The sequence below is a fragment of the Giraffa tippelskirchi genome, chromosome 4, assembly GCF_054371585.1.
Source record: "Giraffa tippelskirchi isolate mGirTip1 chromosome 4, T2T-mGirTip1v1.2.pri, whole genome shotgun sequence".
NCBI lineage: Eukaryota > Metazoa > Chordata > Mammalia > Artiodactyla > Giraffidae > Giraffa > Giraffa tippelskirchi.
The window spans coordinates 48,165,243-48,192,968 of NC_137278.1; the positions used below are offsets into that span (position 1 = coordinate 48,165,243).

At 37.3% G+C, this 27,726-nt stretch overlaps 1 protein-coding gene across 4 annotated transcripts in view; it reads left to right on the forward strand.

Moving 5' to 3' along the window:
* Positions 1-27,726, forward strand: part of CTNNA2 (catenin alpha 2) — a 1,291,223-nt gene that overhangs the window by 72,862 nt on the left and 1,190,635 nt on the right. The window contains exon 1 of one of the 4 annotated variants that reach the window (XM_081596597.1): positions 4,240-6,005. The exons of the other annotated variants lie outside the window; for them this stretch is intronic. Coding sequence (XP_081452723.1) covers positions 5,999-6,005 — 7 coding nt within the window. The 5' untranslated portion in view covers positions 4,240-5,998. Of the gene's footprint in view, positions 1-4,239; positions 6,006-27,726 lie in introns of those variants that run through there. 4 annotated transcript variants of the gene reach the window in all.

Genomic DNA, 27,726 nt, shown 5'->3' on the forward strand with positions numbered 1-27,726 from the left:
AAATGAGAATGGCTCACTATAAGTTTAATAAGTGAAAAGAGATCTAGAGATGATAGTGAACTAAAATTGAAGATGAATTAGTCACTCTTCTTTTTGCATAGAACATGTAGACTAAGTGCTATGCACAGTTACAAAGAAAATGAAACAGTATAATGCTGCCCTCAGGAGACCAATGAACTAATGAAAAAAATATAAATATGACAGATTCAAACTATAAAGTATATATGCTGTTCTCATTCATACTCAGGGTAATTTTCCTACTGTTGAGTGCCTATGTGGCTGGTTGAAAAGACCAGATGTTTAATGATTTTGCTCTATTTTCTATCAGGACTGATAACAACCCAGTTTACTTTCTTCCAAGCTATCTCCTTGATGTGTATAACCTGGGAAAATGTGGGTCATTAAATCATTAGAAGCACTTGACTCTAGAGGATTCTGTGCTACAATATGCTACTTGAATTTTTTTGGCTTAAATTATTTCAGCATTTTAAAAGAAATCAGGCCTACTTTCTGTTTCTTTTTTAGAATTGATATCTCACTTTAGAAATGATATCCATCATTCATGTAGTCATCCAAGTTTAAACTTAATTTTTGGCTACTACCCATGCCACCTTATCAGCATATTCAGTCTGTTAGTTAAAATTTTAATTTCAGAATTGGAGAGGAATCTTAGAGTTCATGTAGTTGAATTATCATCTGAAATATGCATACCCTTTACAAGATTTCTGGTAAATATCCAGTGTGTTTTTCTAATATCTAGAATGACAGGTAACTTTTGAAGTCCTTTCAAATCTTCCTTCTTTCATATATATACGTATACGTATATGTATATGTGTGTGTGTGTATATATATGTATATATATACATATATATATATATATATACATATATATATATATATGGTGGTGGTTTAGTCACTCAGTCTTGTCTGACTCTTGGGACCCCATGGACTGTAACCTGCTAGGCTCCTCTGTTTATGGGATTTCCCAGGCAAGAATAGTGGAGTGGTTGTCATTTTCTTCTCCAGGAATATAATGTAATAATTTATATGTAAATTTTTTTATATATATATGTATTCCTTTAGCTCTTAACCTGGTTTTGATCGTTATCATGCTTGGATGTCTTCAAATAACCTTCTAACTGACCTTTCTCCTCTAGTTTTTTTCTTTCCTAGAATATCTTCACACCATTGTTTCAATAAAACTCCTAAAACACTTTGATCACATTGCTACTTTGATTCAGAAACCTTCAGTAATTCCCTGTAGCCTGCAGGATAAAGTCAGAACTCATTAACTTGAAATAATCTAACCCAACATATGTTTCAGGGTTTAACTTCACCTTTTTCAGCTTTCAGCCTATCTTTTGAGCTTAGTTGGTCTACTTACTCTCTCTTGCTGAAATTATATTGTTCTTGTTCCAGTGCTATTGCTGATGCTGTTTTTCTTAATACTTCCTCATTCACTGCTACCCTCCTCTTATTTAAGTATTAACTATATTTTAAGACCCAAGCTGACCTTGGAGAGACAGCAGTGAGTGGTGTTACAGCAGGATCTTAGTTCCCTGCCTAGGAAGTGAATCTGGAAAGCCTGGAGGAAAACCAGGAATCCTAGCCACTAGACCAGCAGGGGCTAGATGCTGTAAGCAAAGCTGCCCTGGTTCTTTCCCCCATTGAACACAAAAATGTTTCAAGCAGGCAAAAACTATAAAAACAGGTACAGAGTTTATTATTATTAGCACAACATAACACATGGAAGAGCATGCAGAGACACAATTTAGACAGAAGTGAAACAGGAATACACACCCAGAGGGAAAGGATGTAGGTGTCCTCTTTGTTGAGGAGAAGCTCAATAAAGAGGCAGTTAAATCATTTATATAGGGTCTTTTTGGGTCTTTGTTCACCTCTGGTCAATTATCTCACTTCTTTTCCCATAACTGACCTATCTTAGGGCCTTCATCAATATGTGTGTGGGGCTTCCCTCATAGTTCAGTTGGTAAAGAATCTGCCTGCAATGCAGGAGACCCAGGTTCAATTCCTGAGTCAGGTAGATCCTCTGGAGAAGGAAATGGCAACCCACTCCAGTATTCCCGCCTGGAGAATCCCATGGACAGAGGAGCCTGGCAGGCTACAGTCCACGGGATTGGAAGAGTCGACACGACTTAGCGACTAAACCACCACCACCACCAATATGTGTGCACATCTTTATTCCAAGTTGGATTCCATTGTAAAGGCCTATGGGAAGTTGATACCACCTATTATGGGGTGGCGTCCCCTCCCTTGCTTACCCCCAAGGAGCCTTCTTGTGCATATGCAATCAGGGAGGTTTCCTTGACCTCAGGAATGATTGAAGCGGTCATCTTATCTCTTTACTCCAGTAGGGCTTAGCTCCTGCCATTAACTTTGTCCTTGAAGTGTCTAGGGATAACAAAGCTATAGTTTACTCCACTTGATAAACTCTAGTTGTTCAATTCAGGGACCCATCTATCTCCTACCTCAAAGGTAGTCGTTTCTTGCATAACTCACTCCGCACCATGGCCAGAACACTGTAGTGTTTTCTTTTCTGAATTCCTAGGGGTACTCATATTCATCCTCATTCATTTGGTGCTTACTTATGAACTAGCTTGGGACAGTTCTCATATTGTTGTATTGAATGGCAATCTCTCTTTTGTATTGATGTTTTAGTTCATTTTCACATTTTAAAACTTGATAATTTTACAGGTTTATTTTATGAATTGATATGATGTAGAACATATGGCTTTCTAACTGTATTCCACCAAATCTTAGGGACTCCCGAAAATATGACTGGGGATGGAAAGAGAGCAGACTGGAACTTGGAGCTCCCCAGCAGCTTCTACCCAAACATGTCTGCTTTGATCTGTTTTTATACCAAACCTCTGTATTTGATTACTTTTGAGGAAAGCATTGAGACTAAAGTTACTTGAAAACTGTAGATGAGATTTCCCAGAAAACTTGGAGAGGAACTCACACTTGGAGTAGGAGAGTGGATTTTACATCTAATTTTGACTTCTTATTGTTCTCTGTTTTAGTTTCCTTATTTAAAAAATTACAAGATTAATATATTTTACCTTATGTCTCTTAACACTGTAGAAGTCTCTGATGTTAAGAAATTTAGCAAGAGTGCTGGAGTGGGCTGCCATTTCCTTCTCCAGGGGATCTTCCCAACCCAGGGATCGAACCTGTGTTTCCTGCATTGCAGACAGATGCTTTACCGTTTGAGCCACCAGGGAAGCCTATTAAAATATAGTGACATCTAATTTTCTATTTCTAAAAATATTTATGGAAAGTATTTATTTATTTAGACAGTTCTATTATGAAGTTGCTTGTGGGTTTTAGTTGCCGTTGTGGCCAGAATATTCTTCACAGGGCATATTAACTACGTGATAATTAAATATGAGAAAGGCAAATTCTTTTTCACTCTCTCATTTTGATCAGAACATTATGTTTGGCATTCATGTACCTTTTGCTCTTCTGTACCACTTGCAAACTCTTCATTAGCATCACATCAGAAGTCACTGTATAAACATTAAAACCTTAAGAATATTGTTTTGAGAAACCACTCAGTTTAAAAGCAAGATGAGTGTTGGGTGTAAAAGTGGTTTTAAAAACATAAAGGATAAATTGTGTAAACTTATGGAAAGCCATTCATTACATAAATCTTTTTTGCAATACCCTTTTCAAAGTAGGAGGCCACCATAAAGATAGGTAACAGATGTAAGGCACAGGAAAGATAACTTAATCTTTCTTGTTTTGCTTGTCCTTAACTCATACCTTGGAGAAGGCAATGGCAACCCACTCCAGTACTCTTGCCTGGAAAATCCCATGGACGGAGGAGCCAGGTAGGCTTCAGTCCATAGGGTCGCTAAGAGTCGGACATGACTGAGCGACTTCACTTTCACTTTTCACTTTCATGCATTGGAGAAGGAAATGGCAACCCACTCCAGTGTTCTTGCCTGGAGAATACCAGGGACAGCAGAGCCTGGTGGGCTGCCGTCTATGGGGTCGCACAGAGTCGGACACGACTGAAGCGACTTAGCAGTAGCAGTAGCAACTCATACCTACAAAGTTACAAATATGTAAGGATGCCAAGAGTTAGCACCAACAGAGAAGTGGAAACATTGAAAATCTGAAATTTACATAGTTTGAGGTCTGCTAGGAAATTACCTAGCAGAGACATTACCTTGCCAACAAAGGTCTGTATTCTCAAAGCTATGGTTTTTCCAGTAGTCACCTGTGGATGTGAGAGTTGGACCATAAAGAAAACTGAGTGCCAAAGAATTGATGCTTTTGAACTGTGGTGTTGGAGAAGACTCTTGAGAGTCCCTTGGACAGCAAGGAGATCAAACCAATCAATCCTAAAGGAAATCAGTCCTGAATGTTCATTGGAAGGACTGATGCTGAAACTGAAACTCCAATACTTTGACCACCTGATGCGAAGACCTGACTCATTAGAAAAGACCCCGATGCTGGGAAAGATTGAAGGCAGGAGGAAAAGGGGACAACAGAGGATGAGATGGTTAAATGGCATCACCCCTCGATGGACATGAGTTTGAGCAAGCTCTGGGAATTGGTGATGGGCAGGGAGGCCTGGTGTGCTGCAGTCCGTGGGGTTGCAAAGTTGAACACAACTGAATGACTGAACTGACCTGACGAAATTGCCGCTTAACTCAAATCATCATAGCTGTGGTGAAACTCATCAAAGCCTGCACTTTGCAGATATTGGCACTGGGTTGTTCAGCAGATTTTAGTGATAAATCAAAGTCTGCAGATAAAGGACTGTTTCCAAGAAGTTAAGCATAGAATCAAGATTTTTCTACTTCTTGTTTTAAACACTTGTCTTGAGAAATGAAACAGAAAGCCATTACAAATGTGAAAAGATATTAATACTAGAATTGCAAGTCTTTTGTGCATCACAGTGGCATTTGGTGCTTAAAGTTGTCATGAAGTATAGTACCTGGCACATATCAGAAAATAAGGCAGGTGTTTCCATGTTGATAGTACTATGAGACACTGATGTATGAGCTCTGCAGCTGGTTCTGGCATTGTTAACAGCAACATCCAGTCAGGAATTTTTGGATGTCCTTTAAGTAGTGAAGATCCCCTTCAAATTCTAAGAAATAAGCTCTGGTGCTCGCTGTTTGCACTTTCTCCTCAAGCAAGTCTCTCATTTAAGAAGAGAATTATGGTGACATTGCTGAAAACCTGGATATTGATAATCATGTTTCAGAAACGCTCAGAGATTCTGTAAGGATTTGGTGATCCACCTTCCATACCATCTGGTCAGATTCTCTTGAGGGAATAAGGAAACACTGATGTCATATTCTGGAAGGAAGCATGAAAAAACCAACACTTCCTTTTTAATCTTTGATTACCTACATCAGACATTTTGAAAGGAACATAGTAAGTTTCAGTGTTATACTTAGAAATATTTGGTTGGGTATTCTACAAAGCAAAATATCTCCTTACAATGGAAAGCCCTTAGCTCTTTGAGTTTATCTGTTCTCAAGGAAATAGTTTTACTGATTCACCCAGTTGAAATTACCATACCTGTCATGTGCCTCCATCTGCCTACTGTGCTCTCATAGCAGAAAAATATTGGAAAAACAAAACAAAAACCTGGCCTTGTCATCATTCTCTGGGCTACCATGGGTGACTGAGGTTGTCAACTGTCATCATCTTGTCTCTGTTGAGCTGGTTTGAGTCATTTCGCCAAGGAATATGAAGCGTCACTTGAAATCCTACAAGCACCTCATACCTTTGGTCATGTGACTGGAGAGAGTGGGGTGGAATTCCTCACCAGTGCTTCTTAGAGCACTGCCTGTGGATGATCCAGTCAGCTCCAGGAAGATGGCTCTGCTGCCCTGGTTTGCTCCCAGACGTCCATTTTTCATGGACTGCTTCAGGTCGGTCTGACTTTTCCTAGGACCGGCATTGTCGGTCTCCTTAGACTTCTGCTGCTGCCTGGCTTGCCCCACATCGCCACATGGTGGGTAAGTGTACTAAGAGCCTGGAGGGAATGAAAGGAACTCCTGAGGCTTCGTTTTTTACTCCAAACAGTATTAACCACTGCATAGTGTCTCCTTGGAGTGTAGTACAAAAGCGTCTGTTTTGGAGGAAAAGATCTGAACTTGAGTCCTGGGTCTACAAATGAGGAATCCTGGATAAATTGCTTCATGTTGCTGACTCTCAGTTTCTTCATTTCCAGAATAAGGATAATCATAACTGTCTCTTAAGGTTGCTATGAACAGCACATATGAGCATTGGTCTAAAATGGTTAGCTCAATGCTTGGCACTTGGGTATCTGGACTTTGTTACCTCTGTTTTCTTCTCTGTAATTATCTTTTTTTTTTTTTTTAGGACTTATTTATGAATGACTTTGGGAATTTTTTTTCTCAATAATCAAACATTTAAAAGATGAGAGTTTGTCACATTCAGGTTCTGAAAACACTTCTAAATGAGATTAAAAATTTGTTAGTAATGGTGAGTTCAGTTGAGTAAAATTGATGATTGAGATATCTAGATACATAGTTCTATTTGCTTTGTTTAAAAAAATCAACCACATTTATCTGGGTTTTGGAGGAGTAGAATTAAATAGAAGGAAGTAAAGGGGATTGTATGGAAGATGAACATTTTCTCTATTTTTTACTGTTTTATTTTAGGTGGTAGTTATACAGGTGTATAAAATTTTTAAAACTAAACATGCTAAAAATATCTGTGATTTATATTAGTTAGTAAACAAAAAAAAAGCACCCACATTACTTTAAAAGGGGTGTATCTTCTATGTTAGTTTAATTTCATCTGAAGAGCCTAGAACAACAATCTCATCATTTTGTTAGTCAAGGCTCATATATTTATGTGTTGTTCATAAGACCGGGTATTAGTATATCTGAGATTAAATTTATGGGGTGTGCATGCTCACTGATAGATGATATCATTCATTTTTAGTGTTTGCTTTTCTCTTATTCTTGAAGCTACCGCTTCGCTAGGCATTGAGCCTGTCATAAAATATGTGGGTCAGTTATTTATAGAGTCTAAATTAAAAGCCTTATGAATTTAAACATGGTATTACAATAAATTAGAGTCATTCATAAATGAAGAAGGTCAGAGATTGCCTTGTTTTCTAAATGAAGTTATTTTTTTATGCATCATTTAGGAAAAAATGTCTACTAAAAACTTGAAACATGACTTCCACTTTAATTTTACTTAAGTTTACTCATTTGAGAATATGAGTATGCCAGGTTGCGGTCATGTTCTTCATGTAGGTTTTACATTTTAAGGTTTCTTTGAGTTCATTATTTTCCTTTTGATCTTAGTGCATATCAAATATTCCTATGAGAACCATAGTTCACATGCTTAAGGCATGTGTTTTACATAGCATTAAGATAGTATGGTCACCTGTAAGTTCTTATAATTTGACTCCATTGTAGCATTGTTGTTTAACACCCCTAGGTACTTTCAGAATGTTTAATGCTGTCTTCATTCTTTGAAGCAATGTTTCATTTTTAGTTTAATTTCACTAGTTTGTTTTTGGATAAAAATTTCCAGTACTCTATTAAATTGATATTTAATGACATCGAAATGTAGTTAGGAGTTTAGAAAATATGTCTTTATTTTGCTGAGTTTTGTGAAAATATGGATTCATATCAAAGACATACCTTTCATTTAGAAATGTTATTTAAGGTTATTTTGCAATGATATATCAAGGTACTGGTTACGTTTGTCTTTTCAAGCTATAGGAAAACTATTACAAATTATTTCACGCTTGAAAAAATTATAAAAATTATGTAATATTTTTGATTAGTAGAAGAATTACCTTCATCCTTTCTAAATCATTTTTTGTAGATAGTCTGAAATTTAATTTGCAATATTAATTACTTTGGTGCTTTAACATAACACTTTTCCCCCCATGATTTTGAAATCCAATTAGGTCAGGTGTATAAAGGTAAGTGGTGTTTTAAGATGTTACCAATTTAATAGTGTTGGCACTCCACATGTGTTTATGACAGTTTTGCTTCATGCGTTCACTCACAACTGAATAAATTTGCTGTTCTAAAAATGGGAGAGGCTATGTTTAATTCAATCCCTACATTTAAGAAGGTGATATTGTGTCCTTTTTATCTGATACTTTAATATAAATAACATTTTATAAATTCATTTGATAAATGCAAGTGGAAAATGTTTGAATAGATTATTTAAATGATGCTTTGGTAAACTAATGTCATCACTGCCTTTAATCAGGAGTGGTTATTGAGGTATGAATAGCTGCCATGTGGAAATCTTTACCTGTACTAGTGGGCCTAGACAGCCCAACAGCTGAATGAAAATTGTAAATAAGTGAAGAATACTCCAATACACAGTAGCTCCATAAATAGAAGTACATATTTCATTATTATTTTGCTTTTTAACTTTCCTGTTTAGATATTGTTGCCTTTTTTCTATTAGATCATCTGTCTTTTTCTTATTAGTATGTGGGCTTTCATTGTAATTTCAAGATAATATTCCTTTGTCAGTTTCATAAAGTTCAAATGTTTTCTGTTATTTTTTTCATTTAATGGGGCCTTTTGACACCACTATCATTTATTATTGCTTTAACTTGCATTTTGTGGGTTTCATTTTTAGCAGAGGGCATTTTGTTTAAGAATTCTAATCTTAAAGACAGAAAAATATTCTCCGATGTTTTCTTTTTAATTTAATTTTTTTCATTTTATATTCAGATCTATCATTTGTCTGGAAAATATTTTTAATCTATGGGTCAGGTAGGAATCTAATGATGTTTTTCATAGTGCGGTTAAATGACCAGTTGTCCCAGTAGCATCTGTAGTCTGTGTTTTCAAGCTCACCTGCCATAAACCCTCTGTCCACAGTGACTTCCCATATAGCACAGATCTGTTTGTAGACTCTCTGTTCTGCCCTGGTTTTTTGGACAATCTCCAAGTCAGTACATTCTATCTTAATTGCTAGGTTATATTAACTGTTAATACCTACCCAGATAAGTATTGTATCTAATCTTCCAAGTGGTACGTATTTTCTTTCCTTTCAGTCTTTTTGTGATGTAGATATGTTTTCTGTATATAGTATGTATCTATGCATTTAAGAGCCACACTGATTATCTCTGCTTTTTTGACATAGTCTTTTTTTTTTTTATTTTATATTGGAGTATAGTTGAGCTGTTGAGTAACAATGTTGTGTTAGTTTCAGGTGTACAGCAGAGTGATTTGATTATACATATACATGTACCTATTCTTTTTCAAATTCTTTTTCCCTAAGTTTTTACAGAATATTTAGCAGAATATTTACCTGCTGTGCTATACGGTAGGTACTTGTTGGTTCTCTGTTTTAAATATAGTAGTGTGTATGTCAATCCCAACTCCCATTTTTTATCTCTGCTTTTTAATAATTATTGTAGCCCACCTTCATTTTGTTTGGGCCTCCTGTCATGTTTGACATCACTACTAATATCATTTATTGTGCTTTACTTTGATTCTGTTTTTTATTTACCCTACATTTTATTTTCTTGTTAGGATTCTCTTCATTTTGTAATCAGGTACCAGGCCAGGTTGGAAACCATATGTAATAATGCTGGTATGTCTTGAGGCCGTGGATTTCCCTCATGGTGACAGAAGTTCGCTGTTCTTTTCAAGGCCTCATTAAAGATTTAATCCTTTGTCTAAAGTTGCCTGTAGGGCTTATGAGACATCTGAACTCCTCCACCAGTGGGTCAATTTTTATATAATTTTTCTTCAGTCCCCTCTTTGTCATCATATTAAATTTTTGGGTTGCTTTGGCTTTTAAAATAGAAACCTGTTTGTTTGGTGGTGAAATCAGGACGATATGATTTAACTTCCAAATCTCAGATATTCTTCATCACAAAAGAAGGGTATTTCTTCTGAGCAGAGTTCCCACAAGCTTGTGGGCCATCTGACACTGAACACAAAAATTTAATGGCAAATGCTCTGCTCTCAGTTGTTACTACAGAAATTGCCATTAACACAGGAAAGGCACAAGTAGGTCTGAACTATACCTGTGGTCAAGAGAGGCCCATTATAACTATTCCATCTCCTGTTGACATTTTGCTTCTTGATGTCAAAGATGGAGAAATTTCATATCATATAGTATCCCTTATATGCAGAATCTGAAAAGAAATTATACAAGTGAACTTACATACAAAACAGAAACAGACTCACAGAGAATGAACTTATAGTTACCGGTCAGGGAAAGAATGATGGGAAGGGATAGTTAGGGAGTTTGGGATGGACGTGTACACACTGCTATATCTAAAATGGATAACCACCAAGGACCTACTGTATATCCCATGCAACTCTGCTCAATGTTATGTGGCAGCCTGGATGGGAGGGGAGTTTGGGGGAAAATAGATGCATGAATATGTATGGCTGAGTTGCTTTGCTGTTTACCTGAAACTGTTAAAACATTTTTAATTGGCATACTCCAATATAAAATAAAAAGCTAAACAAAAAGATGGAGAAACTAGAAACCCACCAGTCACTCTGCATCTTTTTTGAGACATTCATGAAATATCTTTATGTTATCTTTGGTTTTATCAAATCCCAAATTCCTGACCGTGGGGTCACAAAGAGTTGGACATGACTGAGTGACTGAGCTGAACTGAACTGAAATTTCGGTGTTATGCCTGACTCCCAGGCATCATTAAATAAATGTGTTTTGGAAAAGTAAAAAGGATATGGGATGGAATGCTGACAAGAAGATATCTAAGTGACAAAAATTAGGCAGAAATGAAAAATAGTTTCACCCTCTCACCTCTAGAGGGAGAAAAATACTACTATGATAATGGAGTTTTATATACAACTTTGGCAATTTGCCAGGGATGTGAATTTTAGGAACACACAACTAATCTAATTTTTGGCTGCTGTTCCTCTCAGAAGAAACTGATTTATTACATTTTAAAACTGATGTTTTGATTTGCAGAGATGCCAGAGGGATTGAATACTGGCAGCTGTGAAATATCTTTCCATACCAGTTTGTGAGAATCTTAGCGGACTGTGAATTTAGCAATAATTTCAGTATTTCAAGAAAACTAGTGGCAACTGTACCTTTATATAGCATACACATGAGAATCAACTGAAGCAATTGTCTTCTTTGTGCTTGCATGAAATTTTATAAGGGCGGCATGCGTGCGGGCGTGCTCAGTCGCTTCAGTCGTGTCCAACTCTTTGTGACCTACTAGACCGTAGTCAGGCTCCTCTGTTGGTGGGATTCTCCAGACAAGAATACTAGAGTGAGTTGCCATGCCCTTCTTCAGGTGATCTTCCTGACCCAGGGATGGAACCAGCATCTGTTACATCTCCTGCATTGGCAGGCGGGTTCCTTACCCCTAGCGCCACCTGAGAATCCCATGATTAAGATTAGAGATCATGAGTTGGAGAAATAACCCAGGATTATATGGGTGGGTCCAATCTAATCACATGAGTTCTTACAAGTAGAGAAGGTTGTCTAAAGAGAGAAATGTAATGACACAAGAAAGTCAAAGAGATACAATGTGAAATGGACTCCATCTGCCAGTTCTGGCTTAGAAAATGAGAAAAGGAGCCATGAGCCAGGGAATGCAGTGGCATTTAAAGCTGGAGATGGCCCGCAGCTGATTGCCAGCAAGAAACCACAGACAGTTCTACAACTTCTAGGAACTAGATTCAGGCAACAACCCCAATGGACAAAGATGCATATTCTTTTTTATAGCCTCTGAAAAGGATGCAACTCTGCTGACATCTTGATTTTTGTCTGTCGAGACTCATTTTGATATTCTGACCTACAGTACTTTATAAATTTGTATTTGCTTGACCCACTCAATTTGTAGTAATCTGTTAGAGCAGTAATAGAAAATTAATACAAAAGGTGACTGATTTTCCCCTTTAAAATGGTCATGGATATAAAGGAGAGATCTAATAAAATTTATGAAGATGATTTGTTCTTAAATATAACGTTTTCTTGTGTGAAAAAGAACCACATGTTGGTTAATTTATGTAATCTGAATTACATAATATTTTCCTCGAGTGTTTTTTCTGATGAATGGGTAGTATTAATATGTAACTATGAGGAAAAAAATCAGAAACCTCCATTTAAATAAGAATTCCTTCATAGCTTTGAGTTTTGATGCCAAGTGATTTGATTTTCCCACAGTGTTCACTTTTGTGTCAAAAAGTAACTTTTTGATAGCCCTTCTGAAAAGCAAACTGCTATTAGGATTGCCCAAAATTATTCCATAGATCAGTGTGTCTTGGTTAAACTTGCACGTGTAAATTAAATCCCTGCATAATCTTGTTTTTAAATATTCCTCTTGGAGATGTACCTCAGAGAAGGATCACACATACAACCCTGCGTTATTTTTAACTTCCTGTCAGTGGAGACAAATCCAGAAAGAGAAACCTTAGTCTTTGTTCTGACTTTGATTTTGCTAGATTTCAGAGTTTCTAATTTTTCTCAGGGATAGAAAAGATAGAGAGAAGTGACAGTCTGTAAGCTGACAAATCCTTTGCCATTTCCCATCTTTTCACCTGACAGTGATTAGCTGTATCTGTACAGAAACATCTTACTTATTCATGAGCATGTTCAGGATAGTTTTATGGTGTAGAACGCTTCTTTGTTTCAGTAATAGAAATGGCAGATGGAAAATGGAATTGAAGGTATGTGTATGAAACTGAAAAGGAACCACTGGAGTAATCAGTTTTATCATTTACTAAATCATTCTTTTGGCAAAAAAAAAAAAATACAGTGATTCAAATGGATTTATCTTATTCCAAATGATATACAAATTAACTTTCACACTTTGTTTCTTCCACATCTAACTAGGTATGTTGCTACAATTTAGAGAATTACAGATGGTGTGGTTTCTCTACTTGAGTGTGAAATTATAGAATTAAAAAAATGATCAGCATGAAGATATATAGCCAAATGTGTCAACATGATAACCAAAGTAAGAGGAATAATATAGACAGACTATAAGCAAACTTTGTAACCTATGTTGTGACTTAGGAATGGTTAAGAATGTTGGCTGAGCCTGCTTGCCTGTTACTGGCTACTTCATTTTGGGAAATATCTTTTAATTTTTAGAATATCTTAGTCTTCTCATGTATAAGATGGGGATTATAATTATACTTAGCTTTGTGATGAGCCTTAACTGTGTTAACATGTAAAGTAGTTAAAACATTGCCAGACTCGGGATAAATGCTGAACAAATCTTTACTATGATTATTTTAATGTTGAATTATAAACATTTTCAAGCATATACAAAATAAAGTTGCTTATATGACTAGCTTCTTTCTTTTTTGTAATAAACTGTCATGTAGTCCTTGCCTGGGTGCTGGAGTTATACAAATGTTGCCAGTTTTAAAATGTGACTCTTTTGTGTATCTTGGGTTTTTTCTGGATGATATATACAGCATATCATTTTACCCCTACATGCTATCATATACATTTCTTAAAAATATGAAATATGGGTTTTAAAAGGACGTAACCATGATGTCATTGCCCCATCTAGCAAAATGTAAATTTATTGGTTGTAGCTAATATTCAGGTCAAAATTAAATGTTCCAGTTTTCTTGAAAAATATATTTTCATAGTTATTTGTTTGATCACAATCCAAACAAATTCCATGTATTGTATTTGTGGTCATGTCTACTAGGCTCTTCTTCCTTTCTCTCTCACTCTCTTTCTCTGTCTTTTAAAGGTCAGGTTTATTGAGATGTAATTTATACTCAGGAAATTTTGCTTCATTTAGGTGTGCAGTCCTATGGATTTTGACAAATCTATCTATAACCACCAGTATAATCAAGAAGGTCTGTCATGCTCCTTTTAATCTATTCTCTCCCTGTTATCATAGTTCCCTGAAGCAAATGATATTTTTATCTATCCCCATAGTTTTTTTCTTTTCTGGAATATCCTATGAGTTGATCATGCAGTGTATAACCTTTTGAGTCTAGCTCCTTTCACTTAGCATAATTATTCTGAAATTGGTCATGTTGTTCCCTTTATCAGTGCTAAGTTGCTTCAGTCATGTCTGACTCTTTGCAACCCTATGGACCATAGCCCACCAGCCTCCTCTGTCCATGGGATTCTCCAGGCAAGAATACTGGAGTGGGTTGCCATTCCCTTCTCTATCCCTTTATCAGTAGCTGTTCTTTTTCCATTGCTAAGCATTATTCCATCATATGGATGATGGGTGTTGTCACAGTTTGTTTATCCAGTCACAAGTTGATAGACATTTAGAATGTTTTGTCACTTGGATATTTTGGGTGATGATGACTAAATCTTAATATAAACATTTGCAATAGGTTTTGTGTGTATATTTGCTTTTCTTGGGGCTTCCGTAGTGGCTCAGTGGTAAAGAATCCATCCACTTGCAGTGCAGGAGACACAGGTTCTATCCCTGGGTTGGGAAGATCCCCCTGGAGGAGGGCATGGCAACCCACTCCAGTATTCTTGCCTGGAGAATCTCATGGACAGAGGAGCCTTGTGGGCTACAGTCCATAGGGTCGCAGAGTCGGACACAACTGAAGTGCCTTAGCGCACATAAGCACATGTCTTTTCTTTGAGGGAAACACCTAGGAGTATTTACCTAGGTTTGCTGGGTCACATGGTAAGTATATGTTTAACTTTATTCAACATCACAAACTTTTTCCCAAAGCAGTGTATAAGAGTTCTGGTTGCTCTACATCTTAGTCACAATTGTTATTTTCAGTATTTTTTGTTATTATTTGACCATTCAAAAAGGTATATAGAGATGCCTTAACAACAGCAATTGCTGAGGACCTTGAGAATCTTTAAATGTGCCCTTTATTCTGACGCTTCTTTTAGTCAAGACCGGCCTCTCTCCCACATATTTATTTTATTAATTTTATTGTTTGGTTGAGGAAACTGAAAATCTTTTTTCTTCATTTTGTTGTTTAGTTTGATCCTCAATACTTCATCTTTCTTATAAGCAGAAAAGCAGCTTATAAAACTCGATTAGGTTTAATTTTTTTTTTTTTTTATGAAATGCTTCATAGGCCATTTGTTTCATATTGTATCATTTCTGGAGGCATATAACATATGATTGACACTGGGTTCAGATGCTGCCTGTGTTACCTTTCATCTAAAGTTTCCCATCACTGTTCATCTAATAGTTTCATTCATTTACCTTTTCCTGAATCAGTTATTTTGTTAGGTGTTACAAAATAGTTATGTATGCTAATGTTCTCCTTTGTCTATATTTATCAGTTGATTTTCTTCTGTAAATGAAGAGTTTTCCTCACTTACTAGGGCTACCCAGTTACCCTAGAGTTTATACAGAAAAGCTGGAATTGATAACTTTTAGAGGAAGGAGTTTCCTTGAAATTTCTAATGATAATTAATGGGTAGTGGTAGTGGTGGGAGTATATTTTTTTCTCTTTCCTGTCACCTTTATCACTGCATGTCCTTATGAATTCATGAGTTTTTTTTATATATAATGTGTTTCAGTTAATTTCAGTGATTCTTGCTTATTTCAAATTCAGGTCATATTAATATAATAAAAAAGAAAAGCAAAGTATAAAAGTACGTAGATTTTTATATGTGTTTGGATCTGGTTTCTGGACTTTTTTTTATGGTTATTTGGTCTGTGTATATAATGCATGTACTGATCCACCTTTATGAAATTATCTAGCTCCAGAAGAAGAAAGCCAATCTGGTAGTATTTCATGGGGATCAATATAAATTAGGAAGAATTGACATTGTTATAATACTGGGTATTTCTATGCAAGAATAGATCATTTGTTTCTGTTCTTTCAAGTCTATTTTTTGATCTTTAAGGAGTGTTTAAATATTTTTCTTATGTAAAATGTTCACATTTCCAAGTAGTTTGTCTTTTTTATTGCTATGTAAGTCATGACTTTTATTCCATGAGATTTTAAAATTGTTTGTCTTTTAAGAGTATTTTTGTTTGTATGTATGAAGGCTAAAGGATGAGGTCATCAAGGTTTTGCATTCATTATGTCAACAAGTCTGGAAGATCCAGCAGTGGCCACACTGGAAAAGGTCCATCCTCATTCCAATTCCCTAAAAAGGTTGTACCAAAGAATGTGCTAACCATTGGGCTGTTGCACTCCTCTCCCATGCTAGTAAGATCTTGCTTAAAATCTTGCGTGCAGGGCTTCACCATTATGTGAACCAAGAACTTCCAGATGCCCAAGCTGGGTTTAGAAAAGGAAGAGGAACTAAATATCAAGTTGCCAACATTTGCTGGATTATAGAGAAACTGAGGGAATTTCAGAAAAAACATCTATCTCTGTTTCGTCAACTATGCTAAAGCCTTTGACTGTGTGGATCATGACAAACTGTGGAAAGATATTAGAGATGGGAATACCAGACCATCTTACCTGTCTCCTGAGAAACCCATATGCAGGTCAAGAAGCAGCAGTTAGAACACTGTATGAAACAACTGACTGGTTCAAGATCAAGAAAGGAGCATGACAGGGCTGTCTGCTGTCACCCTGTTGTTTAACCTATATTCTGAGTATATCATGAGAAATGCCAGGCTGGATGAGTTACAAGCTGGAATCAAGATAGGCAGGAAAAACATCAACAGCCTCAGATATGTGGATGATACTACTCTAATGGCAGAAAATGAAGAGGAACTAAAAAGCCCCTTGATGAGAGTGAAGGAAGAGAGTGAAAGAGCCGACTTAAGACTAAATATTAAAAGAAAAATTAAGATGATGTCATCCAGCCCCATTACTGCATGCCAAAACAGTGGAAGTAGTGACAGATTTCCTCTTCTTGGGCTCTAAAATCACTGCAGATAGTGACTACAGCCATAAAATCAGAGGACAGTTGCTTCTTGGCAGGCAAGTGATGACAAACCTGGACAGTGTGTTGAAAAGCAGAGATTATTCTGTCAACAAAGTACAGTCAAGGCTATGGTCTTCCCAGTGGTCTCGTAGTGTTGTGAGAGCTGGACCATAAAGAAGGCAGAATGCCAAAGAATTAATACATTTAAACTGTAGTGCTGAAGAAAACTCCTAAAAGTCCCTTGGACAGCAAAAAGATCAAACCAGTCAATCTTAAGGGAGATCAACCCTGAATATTCACTGGAAGGGCTGATGCTGAAGTTGAAGCTACAGTGTTCTGGTCATTTGATAGAAAAAGATGACTCATTAGAAAAGTCCCTGATGCTGGGAAAGATTGAGGGCAGAAGGAGAAGAGGGCGTCAGAGGATGAGATGGCTGAATGGCATCACCGATTCTATGTACATGAACTTGGACAAACAGTGAGACATGGTGAGGGACAGGGAGGCCTGCCAGGCTGCAGTCCATGGGGTTGCAAAGAGTTGGACACAAATGGGCAACTAAATGACAGCAACAATAATGAAGGCTATTATTTTCTATATGTTAATTCATAAATTTTCTAATTTACTGTTATTTCTTATTTTGGGGGGCTTCCTTGGTGGCTCAGATTGTAAAGAATCTGCCTGCAATTCAGAAGACCCAGGTTCAATCCCTGGGTTGGGAAGATCCCCTGTAGAGGGGAATGGCAACCCACTCCAGTATTCTTGCTTGGAGAATTCCATGGACAGAGGAGCCTGGAGGGCTACATACCATGGGATCACAAAGAGTCAGACACAGCTGAGCGACTCACACTTTCACACTTATTCTTTGCAGTAGTTTTTTTTTTTTTTATTACTTGGTCTTTAAGATGCTTATTTGTAGTGTGACAGAATCCTGCCTCTTCTTTTCTAATTCCCATGCCTCTGTTTGCTTTGTCTTAACTGAGTTGGGTTACACTACCAAGGCAACGTTAAGTAAACAGGGATGGCAATGGTGGACATACATTTCTTATTCTTGAGTTTACTGTCAGTATTTCTGGCCTTTCCCCATTAAGTAAGTGTAAACTTTTATTGTTACATGACTATAATATATAAAGAATGGGGACATGGAACTGGTTTCAATATGTGGCACTCTGTCTCAGAGCTGGCCAGCAAATACAAATGGCATTTTGGTGAGAAAATGTGTCAGGGATGTGATTTTTGCCTTTTCAGTTCCTGGTGCAGCAGTGAATGTACTTGCACAGTTGGGCTGCTCCCTAGCTTGGTTTGCACTCTGCCTGCTTTGGCTGCCTCTCACCCCACCCGTCCTCCGTTTTGTAGGGGCAACAGGTCCAGACTTGCCTCTGGAGTCAGTCCTCATTTTACCCTCCTCTCAGCCTATGTTCTGGTTTTCTTTCCCTCAAAGTGACTCAGAAAATAGATTATATAAATGCACTTGCGACTAAAACTCTTTAATGAAAACAAACCCCTGGTGTTTAGAGGAATACAAATCCCTGGAGGGAGATGCAACTCCTGAAGTGGTTGCTGGCCCGCTGGGCATCCAGTGCCCCCGCTTGCTCGCTTGCTGTTGGTGTGGGTGCTGAGGGCATTGTCGGTCTCTGCACACCCCTGCCTGTCCGCCTCTCCGCTGTGTAGTAAATCTTCAAATATTACCAAACTGTCAAGAGTGTAGCATTCTTTTGATTATTTTCTGTCAAGAATGTCATCTCCTAAAACCAAGGCCTCATTCTTATTTATTATTGTCAGTGCTGTCAGCCTTGTGGTCAGACGTGTTCTATTTTGGAGTCTGGCCCCCTGCTTCTTCAGCCTCTGGCAGGTCCCTATTTTTTTTTTTTTTAACGTGTATCACAGAAGTGTTTTATCCCTTGTTTTCAATGTTTATAGTTTTTATTTTCCATAAAGCCTTTCTCTTTTTAGTTTAGGGTTTTTTGTTTTCCTCCCAGCGCTTTTATTTTTTGTTGTTACTTTGGTTTCTAATTTAAATGTGAAAGTTCACTTGGACAAGCCTTCATTATCTTCTTCATCACCTTTTATAATTTCACTTCTTACCACTAAATTCTCATAAGAGTAGATCTTTAGCTTTGGGTTGAGCTTTCTAGTTAAGATATATTTGCATCTATTTTAGCAATTTTGTACTTCTTTGTATCAGAAGATCTATCTTGAGTTCTTGCTGTTCTCAATTATCTTGCAGCTAAATGAAATCTTAAAAAGTTGATAATCCTTTTCAGAAATTGATAAAAATATAGCCTCTTAAAGAATTGGAAAAATGTTTCCAAATAGATATGGATTTTATGTAGTAAAAATGGATTTTTTGTGTAGTAAAAGTAGATTTTATGCAGTAAGTAATTGTACAAAAAATGTACTGAGAAAAAGTTGTATAATTACCTTGAAAGGAAAAGAGATGGTAAGCACCATCCGTAAACAAGTATTTAGAATTTTGTGTCGTATGAAACTCTGATTGTACATGCCTTGAATGCTCTTGGAGCAACAGTAGAGTTAAGATTGAGACACGGAATACTGGGAAACAGTATTGGTACTTAGATAAGTACATATGAGAGGTACTGCTACTGCTAAGTCGCTTCAGTTGTGTCCAACTCTGTGCAACCCCATAGACGGCAGCCCACCAGGCTCCCTAGTCCCTGGGATTCTCCAGGCAAGAATACTGGAGTGGGTTGCCATTTCCTTCTCCAGTGCATGAAAGGGAAAAGTGAAAGTGAAGTTGCTCAGTCGTGTCCGACTCTTCACGACCCCATGGACTGCAACCTCCCAGGCTCCTCCGTCCATGGGATTTTCCAGGCAAGAGTACTGGAGTGGGGTGCCATTGCCTTCTCCGATGAGAGGTACAGAGGATAGCATATATTCAGATGGATATAAGACCGTTTAGCCTTTGATGATTCAGATAAATTAAGAAAGAGATGATGAAAAGAGGAAACTAATAGTATTTTCTCTGTAGGGTATTGGAGGGCTCAGTGGGCAGTGGATCAAAGAGCTCAGCAAAGTGATAGCACATAGTAGTAGCTCAATAAATATTAGCAACCAATATTACTAATGATCAGTGGGTTTGAAATATTCTTAGTTCTGTATTATGAGCTGTGCATTTTAAACTGTAGCCTGGGAGGAATGACACTCTGTCCCCCAAATTGAGGCACCTGAGCAGTACATATGCCTGAGTAGAAGCCCATTATACTTTCTTCCAAAGTAAGCCAAGGCCAATGCCTGCAGTAAGCCAAAACTACTCTCCAGAAATAGTTTCAGGTCTGTGGTGAGAACAGTGCTTAGAACAATAATGAGAAAGTCAGAGTTTTGAGTATTAGCATATATGTTATATAATTTTAGCCTGGAAAAGTTATTTATCTTTTTTGTTTTAAAATAAATAATTTTTTAGTTTTCCTCATCACAATATCCATTGGCTTATAAATTAGAAGTGTGTGTTTTGTGTTCTAAATTTTATCCTTAAATGCTCAACAGAATGATCTAAATTGTCTCCACTACTATCCTTTTTTTCTCCTATGGTAAACTTCATTAACCTCCATTGCCATTTACAAGATAGGAAGCATATTATTGGGAAGAACTGTGTTTAAGATATGTCCTAGACTAAGGTTAGCCAAGAAAATGAAAAGTTAGGAACTTGGCTCTATTCTATAAAGAAAGAAGTGAAATATATGCTAAATAGTGCTCTTGTGGATTAAGGAAACAATGATGTTCATCCCTAATCACAGTTGGTTTTCTGCAGCAATTTCCATTCCCCCCCCCCCCGAGATACCAGTGTACTCCTCAGAGTATCAGAAAGAGTGGAAACTGGGCAAGATTATTGAAGATTTAAATCAAATTGACAAAGATCACTATCTCACTGAGCTGTAGGTATCTTCTAACTTCTCTCTAGGAATTTGAAGACTGATCTTGGCAAGAACAGAAATGTGTTCAATCTTCAAATTTAATTAGAAAGCAAAGATTATAAGCTTATAACTTCCTCTTATAGGTACACACAATCAAAATAAGTATTTTCACTGTGGAGGACACTTGGCTTTCTGTAACCTCTGAGTACTTAACTCTTTACATCTCTCCCCCTACCCTTCTCTACCCCGCTTCCCCCAGAGGTTACAAGTTTGATTGCAAAGGGATTGAAAAGGTAAAGGTTTCTTTAAATCCTAGCGAAAACAAGTTTCATTTGTTATACCTGCTGTAACTGCTCCTTTGAGGAGACCTGTGAGCTTTTTTCATGTACACCCATGGTGGATTCATGTCAATGTATGGCAAAACCAATACAATATTGTAAAGTTAAAAAATAGATAAATAAACTAATTTAATAAAAAATAAGAAAATAAAATAGTTAAAAAAAAAAGACTTTTTGAAACACATACGTTTAATCGTGCTATTGCTGTTGTTTAGTTTCTCAGTCATGTCTGACTCTTTGCAACCCCATGGGTTGTAGGCCGCTAAGCTCCTCTATCCATGGGATTTCCCAGTCAAGAATACTGGAGCGGGTTGCCATTTCCTCCTCCAGGGGATCTTCTTGTTAATCATGCTATGCTGGTCCATATTTTACAAACATACGTGTTTTTGTGGAAGGACTTTTTCTTGTCCCTAGGTTTTTTTTAGCTTTTCTGAGGGAATACAAAGATTACTGTACTTTAAAATAGTTCGTCAGCTACTGTCCTTATTTATTCAAATATGATGAAAGCCCACTGCAGTTTAGTTTATTGACTTTCTTTAGCTATTCAGGACCATGTGATAGTTTATAACCAGTGGCGAGGTGCTTAATATAATACATTGATGTGAACTTTGCATTTCAAGGGAATTATTAGATTGCAAAATATCCTTCATTAGTCTTCTCTAGGATTTTCTAGTTTGAGATATAAACACATTATACTCCTATTTTAAAACTTATGCTTTTGTTATTTAAATCCCCCGCTCCCTAAAAAAAAACATTACATTTACTCTTTTAGGAAAAGACCTTTTCCTCTGGCTGATAGCGGCCTGTTTGTCAGGATATGTGACTCTTTTACTTTTTTCTTGATACAGAAAAACTAGAGCTACAACAAACATTATTGTCTTCCAGTATTGGTAATTTGATTTTTAAAAATGTATTGGATGAGGGAGAAGTTGTATTTTATTTGAAAATTAAATGTAAAATGAAATATTATCTAAACCTTTTCTATATAAAAATGACTTAATTTTTGGTCATTTCAGATTAAATCCCTCTTTCTGAGTAAGCAGTGTCACCATTTTGTTTTGTTCTAGCACAAGGACTGAATGTAGTGTGCTCCTTTATATCCTTCTTCTCTGTTCTCCTGTAGTGTATTTGTATTACTTTAGGAGATATGGGTCATATTTCTGTTGGTATATAAATTCAAAAGTTTAGCATAAAAATGAATGAAATAACCAAGGCTTTTATTGTTAAAAAGAAGCACACTATCATAAAATTCTACCACTAATGAATATGATCATTTCTGTGTAATTTTAATTTGAATTACTTGAATTCGTGAACCTAGTATTCTGGATTGTACCAGAATACTACCTGGGAATGTACTGGATCAAAGGAGACAATTTATGTGAGAGAAGCTTGTCAACAGAATATATTTATAAATGTTATTTTGAGGAATTTTAACCATGACTAAGAAAAACACATTGAAAGGGGTGTTAGACAGAATGTTTCTGACATTAATGTAGTTATCACCCCCAAGGACATGGGGTTGCTGTATATTAGGCACATTCATGAAGAAAGACACCCTGCAGGGGCACAACAACAACTGTGTCATAAGATTCCACTTTAATTATTTAAGCTTCGTGTCATTGTTTTGCATTTATTTATATAACAGTGTTCCAGTGATATTTCTTATACAGGTTTTTCTCTGCTATCCAGAAGTAGAACATTCTTATGAAACCTTTCATAAGCTGAAATGGCATCAAACAAAGAAGCAAATACCTTAGAACACGACTTGCTAACAGGATGCACAAAACAAATAGAGGTAAACCACAGATGTTCACAGGCACAGTTCAAGGCTTAATACTGAATAGTTCCCAGGAAGGAGCTTGGCAGGACCATTCTTGCTGCTTAGGGTGTTTCTGTAAGGGCTCACTGCAAACCATGTGCTAAATGTGCTAATTTTGATTTTCACCTTTGTTAATGCAAAAATCCTTTTCAGACCTCTTTCTATTAGTAAAAGCAGATACTAATGTAGGTCTTTTATAAAAAGTGAGGTGGCAAAAAGTGAACTTTCAAAAAAGTGGAAGATACCTATGTTGAGTTCCTTCCCAGAAACATCCTAGAAAGAACTCTGCTGCTGACTGGTTGTCAGTGGATCACATTTCCTTCTTATTTTATCTTTGTCAGTCTTTTGGAGCTTAAAAGGCCAACCGTTCTGAGGAGATATTAGTGTCCTGAGGGAGATTTTGAGAGATGCTGGTATTGCTTTAGGAAAACGAATCTGCATTTTATATATGAGTAGGCTGTTGTACTCATACATAAAGTAAGTAGATTTCTTGTAGCTCAAATGGTAAAGAATCTGCCTACAATACAGGAGACCTGGGTTCTATCCCTGGGTCAGGAATATCCTCTAGAGAAGGAAATGGCAATCCACTCCAGTATTCTTGCCTGAAGAATCCTGTGGACAGAGGAGCTTGGCGGGTTATAATCCGTGGGATCACAAAAAGTCGGACACTGCTGAGTGACTAACACACACACAGCCTGTTCTAAGACTATGTTCTTATAGAAATGATTTGTTTTATTAGTTGTTTCTTTTGATATTAACTAACTTGTTTGTTTTCTTTTTACTTCCTTTTCATTTTTTACCCCCTTTTCATTTTTTACCCCAAAGGCGATCATTAGAGCTGGCTTTAATATATTTCTTTCCTGGATTAGAAAAGTTAAACCATCTCTCTTTCTCCCACTCACTGTCATTTCCCCTTTCTGCTCTCTCTTGAAAGAATGTGAGGCAATGAGGTGCTTTTTGCTGCAGTGCCAGATGAATAGTTGTTGTGTGTGGTGGCTCAGATGATAAAGAATCTGCTTGCAGTGCAGGCGAGCCAGATTCAATCCTGGGTGGGAAGATCCCCTGAACAAGGGCATGGCTGCCCACTCCAGTATTCTTGCCTGGAGAATTCCATGGACAGAGGAGCCTGGTGGGCTCCAGTCCGCGGGGTCAGAAAGAATCAGACACAACTGAGCAACTAACACGTGGGGAAATTCTTTTCTGTGTTGTGAGAAAATTCTGAGATTGGAGTAGTTTTATTTTTTAAAGTTTAATTTTCGGATCTTCTTCCACATTCAAAAGCACCATCTCTCTCTCTCACACACACGCACACACACCCAAGCAAACTCTTGCCTTTTATAAGTCAAGAAATTTTTTTTCTTAATGCAAAAGAGGGATTTCATAAGCTTTTGTAACCATAATGGCCAAGGGTTGCATGGCTTTAGACTTGGTTGAACTCTGGTCTATTTTTACCTCTTGGGTTTGCTTTCATCTCTGTTACCTTCATTCTCAGGGTCTTTGTGGTAATTTCACCTGCTCACCTCTGGAAGCTCCAACAGAAAGAGAACATCTCTTCCAAAAGTTCCAACAATATCACAGCCAATCTCTGATTGTTGCTAAGCCACATGCTGTTTTTGAACCTATTGCTGTGGCACCCAGCTGTCATGCTCTAATTGGCGAGGCTTGATCACATGGCATGGTGGTGGCATTAGCCTGTTCTGAACCGTGATGATTGCAAAGGGGAGTACCAGAATTTCCCAGGTGCAGTTAGCAGTGGAAGAAACAACCATGTCCATTTCCATTGCTCTTGTTAGAAATGATGTGCAACTTCTATATTTTTAAATACATAGATGTCATTCAAGGCCTCAGATCTTTCATTTGAGGTTTCTTGGGGATTTGCCATCTCAGTTTGGAGCCAGGAGCTGGTCTGAGACATATAGGGAGCCAGTGATAGCTCTCAAGATCCTGGGGGAATCTTTATGTCCAATGACTGCAAGTGGGGAAAGGCAGAGTAGATAACTACTGCTAGAATGTGTTGTCTGTTCTAAAGGGATGCAAAGCCTTTGCTGGTGTAATGCTATGTTAATTTTTGTATGGACCCAAAGAAAAAGTTTATGAGTAATATAGGAAAAAGGAGGAAATCAGTGATTGTCCCATGACACTTGGTCTGAATCTGCATGTAACTCATTTTTCTATAGAAATCAAGTCCTCCTGAGCTTCCTTTCTGATTTGCAAGAGGAGCTGATGCCCAAAGGATCTTTTTTAAGGAGCCACTTAGCGGTAAATTCAGTGATTTGTTCATCCCAGGAAGTATTTATTTAGTACTTACACAATAGCCTCAGAATATTAGGATATGGGGAAGCCAAATAGTTTTCTGTCCTTACAAGGGCATCTAGGCAAAAGAATAAACACAGGAAAAATTTGACAAGATGAAACTATATTTTTAACTTTTCTGTAAAATTCTTGTGAGGGCTTACTAGGTTGCCCAGTGGTTAAAAAAAATCCACCTGCCAATGTAGGAGATGTGAGTTTGATCCCTGGGTCAGGAAGATCCCCTGGAGTAGGAAATGACAACCCGCTCCAGTATTCTCGTCTGTAAAATCCCATGGACAGAGGAGCCTAGCAGGGGTCATAGGGTCAGAAAGAGTTGGAGGCGACTGAGCATGCAAAATTCTTATAGATATTCTAATTCCACCATAATTTCAGTCTGTTGGAACTCTCCCAAATTCCTTTTCTCCCTGACTCTACCTGGACATCACAGTTGAATTTCTTAGTTTGATATAGTCCCAGTTGTTTATTTTTGCTTTTGTTGCTCTGCTTTTGCTGTCATATTCATAAAATCATTGCCAAGACCAATGTGGTAAAACTTTTTCTCTGTTTTTTTCTAGGAGTTTTACAGTTTAAGATCTTATGTTTAAGTCTTTAATCCATTTCTCTCTCTCTCTGTTTTTAATGTCTTCTTTATTGGTCTGTGCCAGAACATTTCCTTAGGTTTTTTTCCAGAATCTCCCTACTCATTCCTACCTCCTTACATTTGATACAGCAGCAGTTTAGAGCAGGAGTATAACCAGAGTTTAGGAACAGGGGCTCACTCTCATCTATGCAGGGTTCAAGACCTTGTTCTGCAAGTCATTTTGTAACCCTAGGTAAATAATTTAACTTCTCTTGTCTCTCTTTCTTCATCAGTAAAATGAGGATAATAATAACATCTATTGATAGAGATGTTGTCCAGGATCAAATAAGTTAATGTTGGTAACAAAGCACTTAAAATAGCACCTGACACATACTATGAACTATGCAAGTAGTGGTTATTTATTTATGATAATACTGAGGCTTTCAGGCCTTACATCCCTGTTTCCATCCTCTGTACCTATGATTTTGTCAACAACTCATTCACTCTCACTGTGATTCATTCTCAGAAATGATACATTAAAAGATCCTCCTCCTTGCTTCTTCCTGCCTCTGGCCTAGTTTTATATCTAGCATTCTTTCTTCCACATCTTAAATCTATTCGTTGATGCAAAATCCATATCCCGAGCCTATAAACATACTAAAACTTCTCCCATTCTAAAAACAATAAAAACATCATCCATATCATCATCACCATCCTTATCAGAAAATAAGCAAATAAAGGGCATCTTCCTCTGAGAATTCCTCATATTCCTAGGTCCTTTATTTTTCTTCTTCTTCACTCATATAGGTGTTTTTGAAAAGATTCATCTTCCTCCTTAATGAACTGCCATCTATGTCTGACTGCATTTTGCTGATACTGAACAAGGAAGCCAAAAATTAGTTGTTTGTCACATTCAAAGATTTGCTGTCTGTCCTTGGTCCACTTCGACCCGTTTCTGGATTTTACACTGTAGCCAGTTTTGACTTTCCTGACTTAAGTTTTCAGGTTCAGTCATCTCTCTCTCACCTGGTTCTGCTTCATGTCTGACTCTCTCCTTGTCTCCTTTCTTAGCTCTTTCTCACATTTCCTAAATATATGCTTCCCTCTACCTGACATGTCTTACTCTTATCCTTACTTTATGTATGTTCCTGTGGTAATTTAGTCTATTCCATGATTTATATAGTGTTCTCCAGATGTGCTCATGACTCACAAATCTCTGTTTCTAGCCCCAAATTTCTCCTGAAATTTCAGACCTCTTTCCAGCTAGTTCACAGATGTGAACACCCATAGGCATCCCAAATTCAGTACATCTAAAATTAAAATTTTTGTTCCCAATTGTCACATTATTCCAGAATTTTATCTTAGTGGATGTCTTCACCATCACCCTAAAGAGCCCAGGTCAGAAACCAGGTGTTCCTCTTAGAGTCCTTCCTTTCCTTGTATTCAACATACAAGCCCCTATTTATATTACAGTACTTAAAATTGTGTCTCACATCTCTCTCTTCCTCAATCTTTGCTGTCACTGCCTTACCTGAGGTCTTTATTTTATGATCCAGCTCTTGAAATATGCAGTTTTCTCCACCATCCATTCCCAACATTTTCTTCTAACTTCATTTCTGATTAGAACCCCTAAATTAACAAATGGCAGCGATCTGTTCCTCCATATGATGCTCTTTCCTAAGTACCTTCATGCCTTATTGTTACCAAATGCAAGTTCATGTGTCTGACACACAGTGAGGCCAAACAGTACCAAAATGGTGGGGTTTGAAGCAGAGTTTATTGCAGGACCCTGCAAGGAAAACAGGTAGCTCATGTCCCCCAAACCCTCAAACTGCCTGAAACCACAGCAAAGTGAGGGAGGGCTGTGGTTGGTTGTGGCAGATTTCTTGGTGTTGGAATCCTTTGTTCTTGCAACTGTCCGAAGAGATCAGGTCATGATGTTACTAGAAATCTCCAACAAGGCAAATGATATTCTCTATTATGCAACTTTTTATCTCTATATGAATGGAAACTCATTATACCCTTAAAAATCAGAG